Here is an 18194-nt window from a genome sequence, read left to right as displayed (position 1 = left end):
TGACCCAATCTCGCAAAGCACAATTGTCTCAGATAGATGAGGAGATGGGGCGTTGCAATGAAGGAAAGTGAGGTTCTTACGGAGGAATTTCAGGGGACTTTGGGCACAGGAAGAGCCTTGCCTTATATTTCAGCTAAGAAAACTTTCAGTTAAAAACTATGTGGGACTTTGGCTTATTCGTCAGTGTTCTCTTTAAAGCCTTCAGTCTTTTTTATGACAGCCTGACTCAGGTTGAATAATCCAGGCATGGTGCCTGTGCTAGGACTGTTTCATTAGAGGTTGTTTCCTGTCACCAGTGTCAAAATCAAACTGGGTACAAAGATTTTTTGGTAGATAAAAACTATGTTTGTGGTTTCATTATTCCATTATTATAAAGGGGATAGCTGTGAGGCATGTGAATATAATGTCAGCTTTGCATCAGTTCTATTAAAATAATCATTGTGTTTATCAAATGTTTCCCATTTAACTTAATGCTTAAAGTCTAATTCAAAATACCAATTAGAAAAAAAAAAAACCTTGGCAGAAGTTTTTTGCACCTGAGTCATCTTAGAAGTTGCAGGTGACTCATTTTAGGTGATTTGTCAGGGTGAAGTCCTCGTTAAAAACCAGGCACCAGGGCCAGACTCAGATTATTTTATAACCTAAACGAAGTGGCTGTCATCAATAACTTTTACATTTTTGAGGTCAAAAATCACCTTGCTGTGTGTTGAACTTTACAGCTTTAAAAAGTACATGTCTAAGAAACCTGATGGATCTAAAGACTGACTCACATATTTTTTAATCTTTTTGTATTTTGAGAAGTATTTTGGTGGTACCAGTACTAGGCCTATCTTCCTCATCTGCTTGGAAATAGCAGGGTGTAAGATAGACACTTGTGTTTTCATGACAGGATGTCAACTCTAATGCCAGGGTATCTGGCATTGAAAGCATATGAAATCTTACTTAAATCTACTAGACCTTATTGGCGCTTCAAGCGCTTGTCAAATAATTGAACCATGAAATGACGGTTCCAGTATAAGTCAAAAGTATGCCTGAGTCAGCTTCTAATTATTCACTGTAAACATTCTTCAACTTTTTCACATGTTGAAAATACTCAAAAGTTGAAAGAATAGTACAACAAATACCCAGATATGCACAATCTTATTGAATTATTAAAATTTTCTACTTTGGCTTTGTCTATGTATCTATCCATCTGTTTTCACTTAACCATTTTACAGTAAATTACAGATAACATAAATACTCAGCATGCATCTCCTAAGAGTACAAATACTCTATATAGCCACGGTGTCTACTATACTTTCAAAAAACTCAAATATTCCCCTTTATCTAAAATCGAGTTGATATTAAAAATTTCCCAATTGTTTCCCAACTATTTTTTATAGCTTTTTAAAAATGTGAATCATGATTTAATCAAGATTTACATATTACTGTTGATTGTTAGTAATTCCTAGTTTCTTTAAACTGTCTGCTTTAGTAAGCTCAGCTGAAAGTAACATTGCTGATTTTTACTGTAATGGTGAAATTACTTTCACCATATTAAAAAATTATAGTTACTATAGCTAGATAGTCATTGATTACTATGAGGACTATGCCAAGGACTTTGTAAGTATTAGTTAAATCCTAATGTTAAAAAGTGTATTTATAGGCCGGGCGCTGTGGCTCACGCCTGTAATCCTAGCTATTGGGAGGCCGAGGCGGGCGGATTGCTCAAGGTCAGGAGTTCAAAACCAGCCTGAGCAAGAGCGAGACCCCGTCTCTACTATAAACAGAAAGAAATTAATTGGCCAACTGATATATATATATAAAATTAGCCGGGCATAGTGGCACATGCCTGTAGTCCCAGCTACTCGGGAGGCTGAGGCAGAAGGATCACTCGAGCCCAGGAGTTTGAGGTTGCTGTGAGCTAGGCTGACGCCACGGCACTCACTCTAGCCTGGACAACAAAGTGAGACTCTGTCTCAAAAAAAAAAAAAAAAAAAAGTGTATTTATAGTTTGCTCTTAACTTTCATAAAGGAATGTTAATCAAAAATGCTTATTTTGAGTAAGTTATGAATAATTTACAAACCTACAGTTAACACCATTTGCCATATTTTAAAGTATCTGTTATATGAGCCAAACAAATATTTTATTTAGATCCAGGGAAAATAAGTTTTATATGTTAGTAAACAAGTATCCTTCTCTTGATTGAACAAGAAAGACAGTGCAGCAGCCAGGACCTCAGATCTAGGTTTTATAATTAGTGAATATAAATGAATTCTGTGAAATCTATGCCTGCTGTTCTTATGCATACATTTTTAAACTTTTTTTTCTTTTTTTTTTGTGGGAGGAGGATAAAAGGACTCTAAATGTTAAGGTTTTGTGTTTAACGTAAACCATCCCAAATATTTCTTGAGATAGATGGAATATAATCAATATTGGCTTACCTCCCTTTGTGTAACTAAATTAAGGGTTTTTTTTTTTCTTTGACTCCTTGCATGTTTATTGCCAGAAAACTGTAAATAATCATTGATTTTTAGCATTTCAACATCATTCTAATTATTAACTTTTATTAAAATATTCTCCCTTTCCTATTTTTAAATAGTTCCTTATGTGCTACTTTATTAGATAATATTGAAAATCTTCTTATGCTACTTTGGATATTGAATACTATTAGTTTTGGGGAAATTGTGACGGATTTATTCTGTGATTTTTATCAGCTTTTTTTCTTATGTTCAACAGAGAAATCTCATTGCCTTACCTATCAAATAAAGTGCAATGCAAATTATGCAAACAAACAAATAATGATTATGTTTCTGAAAGTTTGTGTTAACTTACTGTTCTTTAAAAATGTTTTCTTTAGGCCCTTGAAGACTCCAGCTTCTTGAAAAGAAGCGGCAGGGACAGTGGCTACGGTGATCTCTGGTGTCCTGAACGTGGAGAATTCTCTGCCCCTCCAGGCCACCACAGGAGAGAAGATTCCTTTGAAAGCTTGGACTCTCTGGGCTCAAGGTCATTGACAAGCTGCTCCTCTGACATCACACTGAGAGGGGGACGTGAAGGCAAGTTGCATTTTTGGCTGTTGTTTTTTATTTGTTTACGTATCAAGAGAGAACTGGGAACGGAAGAGAGTAGAAAAATGGAACAAAAACTATTTAGGCAAAAATTTCACCAGGAAGTGGATTTTTATAGGAACCTACAAAATGTGTAATTGGGAGATTTTTTAAAAAATCTTTTCCTGATAGTGCTGATAGTTTTGCTTTTTTAATTCCATTTTTAGAGAGGACTGGGGAAGGAGACAGGTAACTATGACCTGTTTTATCAGTGATAATCTATCTGCCTCTTTTCTATCCAGATTTAGGTTTAATAATCTGTAGCTCTGAGGCCTATTAGCTTATATAGCTAAACATTAAAAGCAATATAAGACTCTGCAAAAAAGTCTGTTCTAGTTCCTATTTTTTTTCTTTTCCCCAAAAGATATATATATATATATATCTTAAGAAAAAACAAGAAAAATATTTTTATAATTATTCCTCTCCATGAGAAGAAATGATTGCTGTCTATCATGGTAGAATATTGTGCTAGACTTTGATAGATTGGGGCATATGCTACCTAACGGGGTGACAGAACCATTCTTTTGGACCTGTCAGGGTCAGAGTTAACCCAGGACAGAGCAAGTGTAACAGGACCATGTTAATGAAAGTCATTCAGTTGTGGGAAGGACAAAATCCCACGCTTATGGTCAATTCAGTTATTTAAATGCATGTCTTAGGGCTACTGGATAGTGTTAGCAATTTGTGACTGTAAATCTCTAGCTATTCAGATTTGACCAGATTGAAATCATGGAGTTTCTTGAAATATTTCCGTGCTTTTGCCATCATCAACATGAAAACATTGAGAGTCTGGCTGTGAATTTGTGCTCAATTGTTAGAGATTTTACTTTGCTTGCTTATTTTGAATATTTTATGCATCCAAATGCCTTTCCTAGCATTTTTACTATAAAACACAAACATCAGCAAACTTAAAATAATTGTACAGTGAACACCTATGTATTCACCACATAATTCTGTCATAACATTTTACTGTGCTTACTTTATCATATACCCATCTCTCTCTTCTCTCTTCTTTCCTTCCTCCCTCCCTACCTCTCCCTTCCTTTCTCTTTCTCTCTCTCTGTCTCCCCCCTTCATCCTCTATCCCTCAATTAATTTAGTCATCTTATTTCTTGAGGCTTTTCAGAGTACATCACACTTGCCCTACATATTTTAGTATGCACATCATTAACTAGAATTCAGTCTTTGTTTTTCTTCTGATGTAAAATTTACATACATGAATTTGCTTTTTAAAAATAAAATTATTCTTTATTAAGCATCACATAAAGCCAAATTGTTTAACTTTTAGAGGAGTAGTATTTAAAAATGAAAAATAAAAAGTGTGAAAGGTTGTTTATGCATTAACCTTCATAATTTTCCCTGCATGTCTTGGCTCTTTCCCATTTAGATGTGACATTTTCATAGCCCAGATGACAATTACCGGGCAATGAAAAATACTTTCAAGTTAATGAATCCAAGTTTATAATCCATCTGAGTGGTTAAAGCTATAAAGGCCGAGGCTACAATTCTGAACCCACAATATTACTTTGTCCTGACTGAAAAACCTACAGCATGCAATGTTTAAATTTGTATCTGGCCAATAAAGAGTAAAAGGGGGAAAGATTGAGGGCATGTGAGCATATGCAGACTTCTCTCAGTTCAAATGCAGTGCTCCGGTGGTGTGGACTCTAAGTCCTCTGCTTAGATTCCGTGTTGCACTGGGCGCCTGGTACATGTAACTGAAAGTGGAGGGCCATCATCACACCCCTTCCCGTTCTGGAAAGGGGTTGCAGACCTTGTCTAACGAGTGTGGAAGTGAAGTCTCCCTAATTACAACTAAGGAGGGGAAACAAAAATGCCAGGGGTGGAGGCACCAGGTTGATAAAGCTTTTTTTTGTGATTAGTGTATTAAAATTCTGTAGTGCAAAATTGATGATCACCACAATTTAGGATAATATTTTCAAGATAATTGAATGGTAGTGTTATATTTCCTAGTTTTATATGAAAACTCTTATGATATTTAGGCAAAAACAACAACAATCACAACAACAACAGCAACAAACCCCCAAACACTCTTCAGGACACTGTCCTAGGCTAAAAAACGATTTTAACTTCAAAAATTCAAGAGTGGAATAATCTATTTCTGAGTTTATAATTTCACTTGTACAAATTTTGGCAACAGTCATTGATACATTTCTTGGAAATGAGGGAAATGTCTTAATTTTTTTTAGAGAATGGTTCAAAACATAGCACCAGATTGTTGAGTGCTACTCCTCCTGGTCATGTAGCCACTTATACTTTCTCCCTTTCACTATGAACTCTCTTCTTACCTTGTCCCTGTGTCATAGTTGTATATTTAGCCACTTCCTTTAGACTGTTCTCAGTGTTATTTACTGTAGATTCCTGCCAGGCAGGAGGGAGGGGAGGAGACTGCTTTTAGCTCAGGTTAACCCTGCAGGTGCTCCACGTGCTGAGAGCCTGTGGCTGTCAGTTACTGCACTCAACCAGGCTCTGAGGAGGCTCAGGTGGGAAGCAAGGGACACTTGCACACCTTCACAGATGCACAGGAGGCAGGAGGAAAAGGGCAGGAAAGAGACAACTCGGCTTGGATCTGTAGTGTTGTACTCTCTTATTTCCTTCCCGTGTCTTTAAAAGAACAGACATTTTTTTAAGAGAGCAGATTACTATTTGTATCAATCTGACCTTGAGGTGTATCAAAGGGTGTTCATTTGAATTTGTGTTTAAATGATTTTGAACCAAAATACAAGATTCTAATATAGTTTCCATGGCCACCCCCAGAAGAAACCTTGAGTTCTGTGCTCTCATTTGGGTATAAGACTTGGGATTATTCCTTTGGGATTTTAGAAGTCATCCAGTCCAACCTCATTTCTAATGCATGATTGTTGCTCATAGGGGTCTCATAAGGATCTATCAGAGCTCTTCATGATCTTGTGCTTTTTTTTTCCCTTCTCTTTCTAGGTCCTTTCTAATCTTTCCCTGCACATAAATTTTAGATAGCTGCATGCCTTATTTTAAATTACTGAGTTTCCCTGGAATTACTTTTGCATGCCATTTAAAGTGTGTGTGTGACTCAGTTGCTGGATTTTATTCACGTGTGTTCTATCACCAAATCTTATCATAGAGGCAAAGAAGATTGAGCAGAAAAGGGGTTCAGTAGTAAAACCGGGACTTTTCCTGCTTAGAATGTGCAACAGCAAAAGAATGTACTGCGTGTGCCTCCAGTATGCAAAGCAAGTTCCTCCTAATGGATCTTATCACAACTTCATGACAAATTTCTAAAAATATTCCCCGCAGTTAGCAGTGACAGCACTGGGTTTCCAAGGGAAAGGCAAAGCAGGCGCGCTGTGTGGGTTTCACTTAGACGAAAAATCTGGAGAGTCAAGCAAATTCTTGTGCCTTCTTTATAGGTTGCGAAAGTGACACAGATTCCGAATTTACGTTCAAAATGCAGGATTATAATAAAGATGATATGTCATATCGAAGGATTTCGGCTATTGAACCAAAGTCTGCTTTACCATTCAATCGTTTTCTACCCAACAAAAGTAGACAGCCATCCTATGTGCCAGCGCCTTTGAGGAAGAAAAAGCCAGACAAAAATGAGGATAACAGAAGAAGCTGGGCAAGCCCAGTCTATGCAGAAGCAGATGGAACGTTTTCAAGGTATTGGCATGCGATGTGGTTATTGAGTTCAGTATGCTTTGTGAATTCGGTGGGATACTTAAATGTGGTAAAAAGAATGGCTTTTAAAATGTGTTTCACAGATAATGTATTCTGCTAACTCTAATTTTTTTCCCCTACCTTTATGTATCTTGAAGATATTTCTTCTATTTTAGAATGTCGGCATGTGTTTTGCTGCTAGGTCTTAAAAGCACACATTTTAAATGTGTGCTTTTAATTTACTGGTATGACTTAACATTGTTCATCGTGAGCTCTGCTGTGTTTTTTGCTTTTTTTTCTCTCTCTCTGTTTTGATTGAGCTTAGTGGACATGAAAAGAATCCTTTAATTTCCCATCAAATTAGCAGAACAGAGTGATTTTTCAAATCCAGCTTCCTATCAGAAGGTGTGTGGTTCTGAAAGTGCTCGGACTCTGAGGATGAATGAAGGTTGCCTGACGTAATTTTGGACGACTTAGTTAACCATAGATTCCAAGAGAAAAAGAGGCCTAAGAGTTTTATCTCAAAAACCACTCTCCTAACACTTTTCCGCAAATATTTTCTCCTCCTGACTGACACATTAGCCACTGGGCTATATGAACTGACGAGGTCAGAAATATTTGTCCTGGATCTGGATGTCTATTAGGCAGCTGATTTTAATTCAGAAAATAAGACTCCTGCATTGTTTGCAATTTGCCTCTTTCTTTTAACACAGCTTCTAATTAAGTATCTCTGGCCCATGTGTATGTAGCTGTTCTCGTATTAAAACGAGATGCTATTATAATGCCTTAACTTTGTTCTAGGAGCTGTGGTGATGAGAATGGGAACTAATTTGCTTCCTTCACAGTGGCGTAGACTGTGTGAGCCAGAAAGCATGCCTTTTGTGTTCTGTGTCACAAATGCCCACACAGTGTCTTAACTGGTTGGATGTTTTGAACAGTAACCTGAGGAGAACTTGGGGCCCCAGTGTGCAGAACTGGCCAACAGTACAAGAAACTTCAAAATCCTCTTGCTACTTGGAGGAGGAAGAAAAGACAGCAAGCATACCCAACATTGTAAAGGATGATCTTTATGTGCGAAAGCTGAGTCCAATCATACCAAACCCAGGGAATTCTTTTGATCAGTTTCTTCCCAAATGTTGGATCCCAGAAGATGTGAACTGGAAAAGGATAAAACGGGAAACTTATAAACCATGGTATAAAGAATTTCAGGGATTCAGGTTTGTCTTTGTGCATGTTTCTCTTATTCCAGTGTTCATGCAGTACCCCAGCTGGGGTTCTATGTGATTTTTTTTAACAGAGAGATAAAGAAAGTCTAATTAGATCCCTCTAGCATCTATACAACCTATGTAATTGAAACCAATTTCTGTTTAAACTTAAAGCTTAGGGTCTGGATCTTTTAAAAAGCCCTCTTTTATACATAGAGCTAGGCATTATTTTTAGTAGTTCTCTTTTTCTCCAATTCTGTTGTCTCCTTCCCTCCCCTCCCTTTTTTCTCTGTGTCACTCCGCAGTAGAAAGAATTCAGACTTTGAGGATGAGGACTCAGGCTCTGACAGAAGCGCCACCATTTTTAGTAAAGTACAAAAAGCAGACCATAGACTAGACATCAGTTGTCAAAGGCCTTCAGTCTTGCTGGAACTAGCTGCTAAACGGGCCGTGAGATCACGGGAGACCCATGCAGCCGGGAGAAGCAGTGGTACTCCAGATGAGCCCAGGTGCACCTGTCTGCATGAGCCCGCCTGGGTTTGGCCACAGGCACCCCTCTACTCGCTTCTGCTGCTGCATTAACCTGGGCCTGACTGCACTAAATCATGAAACCTTATACCCTTAATAGACTTAGTACAGAAGCAGACTGTATAACACACTGCTTTCTGCATGAGAATGTCAGCTTGGAAGTCTGGAGCATTCAACATTCTTCTTTAGCGCAATAATGTGTGAGCCAGGATATATTTACATGTGGCATCGTTCTTTTTCGAAAGCCATTTCTAAAAGCCTTCTTAGAAAGATTATCTAATTTTACAGTTGTGTGTGGAGATGTGGAGAAAGGAAATAACTTTTAGGTAGAGACAGGGAAGGGCAGGTCTGGGGAAAACGCAAAGAATAGATTCCTCGGGGTCTTGTGAAACTTCAGAGCAATTTATTTTCTTTTTTTCTGCTGATTACATGTAGCTATTGCATAAAGTGCATGATACCCCACTGTTGAAACTTGCCAAGATCATTCCTGCTTCTTTGGGGGGAGTTAGGCCACTGTGGCTCATGGAATGAGGAAGGGGTACAAGAGAATGGCACGTGCGTGTGCATGTGTCAAGGAGGGGTACTAGATCTGCCTCCCGTCCCATCGGTTGGCCTCAATGGTGCCCACCTCTCCTGAGAAGTGTACTCTGCTCTTGTTTCTTTATTCAAATGGTTTCCAGAAAAGTCACTGGTGATGGCATTAAATTTGAGTCTATCTTCCTAGCAAAAGTCACTGCCATGATCCCTTAAAACAATTCCCCCTTGGTAAATTGGCTAGTTGGTCTGCTGTCTAATTACCTTTTCTCCCCGAACTTAATAAGATTCTCCCTTCCTTTTTCCTTTCTGTGCTTCAGTCAGTTTTTATTACTTCAGGCCTTCCAAACATACTCCGATGACATCTTGTCTTCTGAAACAAATATTAAAATCGATCCCACCTCTGGCCCAAGGGTCATAACACGCAGGAAGAATCTCTCTTATGCTCCAGGCTACGGAAGAGAGGATCTCGAGCTGTCAGCTCTGGATCCTGACTTAGAGAATGACGATTTCTTTGTCAGAAAGACTGGGGCTTTCCACGCAAATCCATATGTTCTCCGAGCTTTCGAAGACTTTAGAAAGTTCTCTGACCAAGACGATCCTGTAGAGCGAGATATAATTTTGCAATGTAGGGAAGGTGAACTTGTACTTCCAGATTTGGAAAAAGACGATATGATTGTTCGCCGAATTCCAGCGCAGAAGAAAGAAGTACCTCTGTCTGGGGCCCCGGATAGATACCAACCAGTCCCTTTCCCTGATCCCTGGACTCTTCCTCCAGAAATTCAAGCAAAATTCCTCTGTGTACTCGAAAGGACGCGTCCATCCAAAGAAAAAAGTAATAGCTGTAGAATATTAGTTCCTTCACATCGGCAGAAGAAGGATGACATGTTGACTCGTAAGATCCAGTCTTGGAAACTGGGAACTACTGTGTCTCCTATCAGTTTCACCCCTGGCCCCTGCAGTGAGGCCGACCTACAGAAATGGGAAGCCATCCGGGAGGCCAGCAGACTTAGGCACAAGAAACGGCTGATGGTGGAGAGGTCAGAGTGTGTTTCTGCAAGGATTTTGCTTGTAATGGATGGTCTTGTGTAACTTTTCTTGTGCAAGAAGGCAGCATCATGTTGCTCAACTCTGCATGTCGTGTGCCATTTTTGAAGCATCTTGCAAAAAAAATTAATTCGCTTTGAAAAACTTTTAGTTACTTTGTGGAAAAAAGTGCAATTCCATATTTGCATATCTCTATATCACTTGTTTAGGCCTATTTAAAAAGGTGCATACACAAGACTGTGGTGTCTATTCTACAATATGAAGTTTCATAAAAATGTTTTCCAACTATATTTAGACTTTTATTCTCATGTTCAGGCATTTCTGTAACAGTCTGGCTATAGTTTTGGTGTTGTGTGTTGTTCATATTTTTGGGGGTGAAAGTTTCCCTTAAAATATGGCATTGCAAATTTAATTTAATTTTTGTTTTTTTGACCTAGACTTCTTGGACTATCAATTTGTGACTTATTTATTGTTTAAAGTTCAGTGCAAACTTTGATAAAATGCATGAATGGTGGTTATTATCTGCTGAATTTTACATGTATGTAATTGTGACATTTTGTTAATTTGAGTTATGCAACTTGCCTTTTTGAATGTTCAGTTTGTTGAACTTGAGAATGGACAAATCTGATTAGGTTGAATAAAATCAGTGGATCCAAATCTAACTTATCAGTTCCTAACAATAAGAAGCCTTTTCTGATGTGATGTGTTGGCTCAGAGTAAATTGAGGAAAAACCCTTCATTTTGCTTAATCTGATTTTCTTGAGATAGGAGATTGAAAAGAGCTTGAGACATGAATATGTGGTTGAAGAAGCAACCTTTTGAGATTTATCCATCTCTAGTTAGAGTCTTAAAGACATTGAACATTTAGAAGCTAAAACAACTGGAAAAATGACTTTTTTAATTTTTGGTTTTCTGGTTTCTTAGACTCTTTCAAAAGATTTATGGTGAGAATGGGTAAGTTTTGTGGTTCACAGTGAAAAATCTGTGCATATTGTTTGTTTTTGTGTGGCTTGTTACTGCACTTCTATCCTGGCATGTCACTAAATGGGGATGCTGTATGCTGTGCATGAGATTTTTACAATGGGAAAATTTTATTTTGCAAACTAATGGTGATTTTTCTGTGTCCCAGTGCCCAGTGCATGAAGCGCTATATGACTAAATAGTTTTTGTTTTATTAGCAACTTAAAATTCGGCCCCATCCCTTTTCCCCCCTTTTTTGAATTTAATGAATTGATTAAAAGTAACAGAAGCACTTAACAGAAGATTAAGTATATGTGTTTGGTTACCATATAGACTAAAATTCTGATTTCTGGATGTTGAAGGCCAAATAACTACGTTTTAGAAAATCTATGATGAAAGAATAATATTAGCATTTATTTCAAGGTTAGAATACATACAGTTGACATTATCTATATTCTCAGCCCATGGGGAGCTTAGTTGATAGGGATGCATTGATCTTCCCTTAGTGGTATTTGGAAGTATTTTCAAGTCCTAATTGGGTCAAAAAGTTATAACATGGCTGTGTTTGTTGAGCAAATTTGGCCTTCCAAAATTAAAATTTCTGTAGTTTCCAATATTATTACTGCAAGGATTCTATCTATAACTAATTCTTTTTTTTTTTTTTTTTTTTTTGGCTTACTGTTGTTTAATTCTGCTTACCTGGTAGTCAGGATAACATATCATTATTTAAAACTATCTGGAAATATTTTTTCATTTCTAGAATAGCTTAAATTTAAAAGTAAATCATTTATCCATTCTTAGTGCAAAATCACATAACAATATCTTAATATTTTCCGCCAGACTTTCTGTAACTTTGTGAATCTAAGGGCTAACAGTTTTTGAGCAAGAGGAAGAGAATTTAAAGATGTCAAGTATTTTTTTTTTTTTTTTTTTTTTGAGACAGAGTCTCACTTTGTTGCCCAGGCTAGAGTGAGTGCCGTGGCATCAGCCTAGCTCACAGCAACCTCAAACTCCTGGGCTGGAGTGATCCTTCTGCCTCAGCCTCCCAGGTAGCTGGGACTACAGGCATGCGCCACCATGCCCGGCTAATTTTTTCTATATATATTAGTTGGCCAATTAATTTCTTTGTATTTATAGTAGAGACGGGGTCTCGCTCTTGCTCAGGCTGGTTTTGAACTCCTGGCCTTGAGCAATCCGCCCGCCTCGGCCTCCCAAGAGCTAGGATTACAGGCGTGAGCCACAGCGCCCGGCCTAGATGTCAAGTATTTTAATCTGCCTAAGCCTTAGTGCCTAAGTATCTTTCCCTACAAGGATTTATTTTGTCTCTAAGAATCTCTAATTTTTGATAGCTTTTTATAATTTTGGTAGTTCAGAAATCTTGGAAGCTACTAAGACCGCTATTTAAAGCAACATAACCATTCTAGATGTCAAAAGTATAGTTGTGCCATGGACAACTAATTGCAAGTATGTCTCAGCTACTGATTTTAAAAATCCGCTTCCCAGCATGCTTTTGATGTGCCATGTAAAGGCACATTGTACCCTTTCCATCTCATCAGCATGATGTTTAAGTATTTGCTCTTCTCAATTTATCATAAGAAACCTGTTTTAACTTGATTGAAAATCTCTGCAGTTTCAAGCATTTTGAATTCTAACCCTTGGAAGCATTTCTATTTGTAAATATGACTTTATAATGGAAGCAGGTCTCAGGAATAGTTATTTTTCTTAAAGGAGATACAAGTACGCAGAGTACAAGTATATGATGGCAATGTGAACATGTGCAACCATCTCAATGACTGTTTATGTTCTCTTATGTGAGGGGTAAATTATATGACTGAGTTAAGAAAAGAAGAGAGAAAACTAAAGCAAAGCTCAAAAAGCTAAAGATTTTTCTGGATTATAGCTAGCAGCAGCAAATGTTTTCTGTAGACTATTCTAAGCTAGTTAGTTTGGATATTACAGTATTTGTTTTAAAGACTGTTCTGCATGTAGTGTAGTGCCAAGGTAACTACACAAATAAAGCAACATTGTAAATTGAGACTGAATAATGCATGCCTTTTCAAATAATGGAAAGTATTATGAATGTGTCTTCAGAAAACTCAAGTGTGTTTTAGGCCACTTGAAATCAAATCTATCATACAGGATTTTTTCCCCTATAGTCTATCAGTTACCATTGCTTTTCTTAAGTTGATCTGCTGCAATGAAAATAAAATATAAATTTAAATTGGATTAATTGTAAGCTTTTAATCTAGAACTTGTTTTATGTTTATGTTGGATGATATTTCTCTGACCATGATGTGTGTTGTCAAGCTTGGCATACTTACCTGGAAAAGCATTATTGCTCAACATCTTGTAAATGAAAAATAACTGCCTATAACATGAATGCTTTCTTGTTGGTAAGGACCAGGTTAAAGAGAAATGTGCAATATGTTTTGAAGTCTTAGACTGTTATTAATAATTTCTGGCTGGCTTTTTATTTGACATTTAACACCTGTCAGTTTGTTTATTTTTAACAAGATGCATTGTACGCGGCTGTCATTTCCCGTGTGTGCTTTTGTGTTGCATGGATTTATGTCTGTATGGTGTCATGAAATTTGAAAATGTGGGTTTTTTTCTTTGGCAGACGCTATTAATGACAAAAATTTGTTGTAAGGCTATATAGAAATAATCTTGTAGTGTGATTAAGCCATTGAATCTGCTGCCAGTATCAACAGGAAATGAATCCCGATTCAAGATGAAGTTGTAATGAAAGACAACTAAGACACCTATATTTCACTTATAGCTTTGGCTAAAAGGGTCTGTAGAATTATAAAGACATATAAGATAGCAAAAAGGAAGGGAAAATAAAACTGATATGAGTTACTTTCTGGGAATTTTTTCCCTGTAGGAGACATTTGATAATATCCAGAGACATTTTTTTATTGTCCTAACTGGGCAGGTGGGGGCGTGTGTGCTACAGGCATCTACTAGCACCTTCACAGCCAGGGTTGCTGCTAAAGGTCATGTAATATACAGGTGGGTCTCCTGTAACAAATAATTTTCTGGACCCAAAATGGCAGTAGCGCTGCTGTTGAGAAACTCTGATTTAGACTATAAATCTACCAATCAAAAATCCTCATTACATTGCCTTATTCTAGTTTATGGTAATTCCAAAGCCTCATACCCAGGTTTTAGCATTAATTGCTCTTCAGAAAATTTCTGTAGTACCTAATGGAAATATATTAATACTTAGAGGTACATAAATACACACATTCACATCGCCCTTTGAAAGTTTGGAACCTTTAAGTTAGTATCCTGGAATTTCTATTAGCTGCGCAAGGCTATCAGTGATTTTTATATTTGGGAAAATTTGCCACAGGTTGGTCCTTCTTGATCACTTACTCCTTAGATATTCCTCTGTAAAGTTTCTGGAATTGCATTATAAAATGAAACTTCTTAACACCAACCAAAAAGTGCCAGGACCATAGTAGGTGATCTGCGTGGTGGGAGAAGAGAATAAGACTTTTAGTGATCTTGTTTTTATGATTGACACTTTCTTCCTTAAACATTCCCTTTCTTCTCACCTTCCCTTTAAATGCTATTTTAAAAATTCTATTCAACTGAAAAGACAGGATATTTGTACTTTTGAGAAAAAAACCAAATGCAGTTCTAAGTTGAAGCCTTACCAAATAAAAAAATACAAGTGGAGACAGGTAATTTTTTAAATTTTTTCCTTTTTTTTTTTTTTTTATATACACACCTGTTTGGTATTGTCTGTGGAAGGAGCAGCTAAATGAATTGTAAGAGAATTATGATGTGATTTGCCAGCAAATAGTCCCACATTCAATAAAATGCACTAGAGCTGTGCAGTCTTGCATAGTTTTCCCAAATAATTTTCCTGACACTATCTTTGGTGCTTATCTCAATTCTGTGAAGTGGGTAGACACTTAGGTGTTATCTGCATTTTAGAGAGGGGGAGAAAGAGAAACAAACATTGCAGCTTGCCCAGGGACATGTAACTGGTGAGTGGTAGAACCAGACTAGGGCTTTGCCTCGTGAGATAATCCACGTAGACTGCATGACGGTGTTGCCTGGCACACAGTAACCTCAGAATAAATATGCTGTTAATGCTGATAAGGAAGAAAAGAATTCTTCATGATCTGCCTAAGAGATTCCTGTACTTCAAAAGTTCTAGGTTTTATTGTGACCTCTCTGATTCGAAGTAGCTTGGAGAGAGAGCTTTTGGAAGATCCCATGCGATCATGTTTGCTTTCATAAGAATTGGATACCGCACCAAATGGTTTTAAAAATGCCATCAACACAGCCATATCCAATTCTCACAATAATCCCTTCCTCACTTAGCAGATGAGGGGCCGGAGTTCAGACGTGACTGATATTGTTGGTTTGGGGTGAAAACGGGTTCTACAGCTGGGCCTGGAGCCCCTCCCCTCCTGGCTGGTTCCCTGGCTCAACCTGCCATGGAGTGTGCTCAGGCTCTCTGGGGATGATTTTATACACCCTAGGAAACAAATTGAGCTCACGTGCCTGCCTTACACAGGGACTTGTCTACTCCAGATTGTACTTGGCTTACTTTGTTCTTAATAAGGACCTCCTGTGTGCCAGGGCTCAGTGCTGGCGTGCACAGGAGAAGGATATAGACTCTACCTTTGATGAGCACATTCGTGGGCAGACACGTTAACATTTCACAGAGCAGGAGGGTGAAGATTAGAAGTGCACCCTTGGGAGGTTTGGGGGCCGGTCCGGACCATGTAGCCTTCTTTTCAACAAAAGATTATTAAAATATTAGTATTTCTATTTTTGTTTTGGAGTTCACATAACCTCATGTGTCCAGATTCCCCTTGCTCCTTAGTCCTGAAAATTTTTTCCTGCCTCTTTTTACTGAGTCCATTGCAGGATTAGCTCAAATAGTCTTATTCTTTGCAGTATGATTTAAGTGAATTTATAATCTCAAATTCACACAAATTAGTTTTATATGTAGTCATACCTAGTTGGATAGATTATATTAATAGATCCATATATATTCATGTATTTCCTCACATATTTTGTCTATATAATTTATTCCTTAATATTCCTTAATGAGTCCTATAAAACTTTCTTTATAGAACTTTGGATAGTGGTGGTAATCTCACAAAAAGAATTGGAAACATTTCAAGTATAGTATATTTTGCTTAAGTATGACAAAACCTACCTTATTTTTACTACAGATATTAAACGAGTATATCCTTCACGCCTTGTGCTGTGTTAGTGTTTTCCTCCCAAGCAACATATGACTTGTGAGAGAGATAAGCTAAACGTGTACATGTACGTGTACTATATAAAACATAAGGCTGAGTGTTAAGTCCTATGAAAAAAGTATAGCTAAAGCATTGGAGGAATTAACAGGAGGAACAGACCACTTTTACTATGAAAGAGCTAGGAAGACTTTATCAAAGTGGTAGAATATTATCTAGATCATTAATTTAACACACTTACTGAGCACTAACCATGGGGTGGTCTCTCTTTTAGGCACAGCTGATATGCCAGCAAATAAATCAGTGAAAAATCCTGTTTTATAACCTTACAGGGCAAGGCCAGTGATAGGTAAACAAATACACGCTTCAGATGGCAGTAAATGGCCATAGAGGTAAAAGGGTAAGGAGGAGGGTGAGCCAGGCAAGAGGGGTGTTCACTGTTTCTTGTGGGGTGGTTAGGGAAGGAGACAGTGAGGGAACATTTAAGCAGATGCTTGGAAGTGAAGGAAAAGCCACATTGGTATTTGTGTGAAGAGCATTCCTGGTAGATGGAAGAGCCTTGGGAGCGGCAAGTGGTTTGAGCAGAGCCAGGAAGCCACTTAGCTGGAACAGAGCGAGTGGGAGCCTGGTGTGGATGAGCATGGAGGGGAGATAGGGACCAGGTGACATCGACCTTGGAAGAACCTGCTTTTAACTCTAGTGAGGTGGGAGAAAGTGGTAGGTGCTGAGTAGAGGCATCCATAATCCAAGTTTAGTCTGAAAAGATCTCTCTGGCTGCTGTGTTGAGAATATGCTGTTGGACGGGAAGTCCAAAGAAGCAAGGGAGATTGTTGTTGTAATCCAGGTAGGAGATAGGGTGTGATTATTGTGTGTGATTATTGAATCTTAATAATCCAGGTGCGAGATGCTGGGATCGGAGTGAGGTGGTGGAGGCAGTGAGAAGTGGTTGTGTCCTAGATATATTTAGAAGGTTGTGTGACAGGATTTACTGACTGGATCAGTTAGGATGTGAGAGAAAGGGATCCAGGATGACTCCAAGATTTGTGACCTCAAGTAGTGAAGGATGGAGTTGACTTTTACTGAGATGAGGAAGGTGAGACATGAGCAGGTTGTGGGGTGAGCAGTCATGTTTTTAGTCTGTGCCGATTTAAGTTTGCAATACCTGATAGACTTCCAAGTGGAGAATGCATAAGAAATTGTATGTACCCAACCAGAGTTTAGTCTAGCAGGGATCCTGAGGAAGGAATGGCATTTATTAAGATATATATTCTGGTGAAGGGCTTTTGACTTGGAGGGAACAGCTGAGGAAGGACCTTCACTGGCCCTGGAGACTCAGTGATACTTTATGAAGCTATTTTGGAAGTCCAGGTAAGAGTTGACTGTACTCTGATCTAGGGTGTTGGCAGTAGAGATGGAAAGAAAGAGACACTAAATGAGAGGACTTGATAACTCACTGAAAGTGGGGAGAAGGAGAAAACAAAGATGAAAAATGGTTCTTAGGTTTCAAATGTGGATGGTTGAAAGGCAGGTAACAACATTAACAGCCACAAGAGGAAAAGCAGGTTTGGGGACAAGATCGAGCTTGGCTACATCAATAATAACCATGTGTTTTAGTGAGGAACAGTCCACAAACATCCCTTGTAGATATTATTTCAGTCAGTACTGTACGATTAGAGTTCCTAGGGGATATCTATGCAGAAGTGTTTATTCAAGAAGCAATTGGAAATGAGTCAAAGGAGGGACTGGTCCTGAGCTGTAGATTTGAGAGTCATTTTCATGGAAGTTATAGCCAAATTTCTGAGCTAGGTAACAGCAAGTGTGATATGAAAAAATGTGATGGCAAAATATTGAGGAAGGCAGAGTTTAGGTGCCCAAGAAGAAGAAGAAGATGTGGAGTTACTTAAAGAACTAAAAGTATAGTCAATTACAGTGAAATAAAATCAGA

General features: G+C 38.1%; 1 protein-coding gene across 10 annotated transcripts in view; it reads left to right on the top strand.

Annotated features, from left to right (window-relative positions):
- The window catches only part of LMO7 (LIM domain 7), a 196754-nt gene that overhangs the window by 137920 nt on the left and 40640 nt on the right, over positions 1-18194 (top strand). For 2 of the 10 annotated variants that reach the window (XM_012737046.2, XM_012737057.2), the window contains 6 exons: positions 2841-3039; positions 6498-6750; positions 7686-7964; positions 8258-8461; positions 9335-10054; positions 10986-11015. In XM_012737046.2, the coding sequence (XP_012592500.2) occupies positions 2841-3039; positions 6498-6750; positions 7686-7964; positions 8258-8461; positions 9335-10054; positions 10986-11015 (1685 nt within the window). The remainder of the gene's footprint in view (positions 1-2840; positions 3040-6497; positions 6751-7685; positions 7965-8257; positions 8462-9334; positions 10055-10985; positions 11016-18194) is intronic. The other 8 variants (XM_012737054.2, XM_020290309.2, XM_012737055.2 and 5 more) reach the window with 4 other exon arrangements.

Source organism: Microcebus murinus, chromosome 13 (assembly GCF_040939455.1).
Source record: "Microcebus murinus isolate Inina chromosome 13, M.murinus_Inina_mat1.0, whole genome shotgun sequence".
Lineage (NCBI taxonomy): Eukaryota > Metazoa > Chordata > Mammalia > Primates > Cheirogaleidae > Microcebus > Microcebus murinus.
The sequence above is the reverse complement of the archived record's forward strand: the minus strand, read 5'-3'. Positions and strand labels throughout refer to the sequence as shown.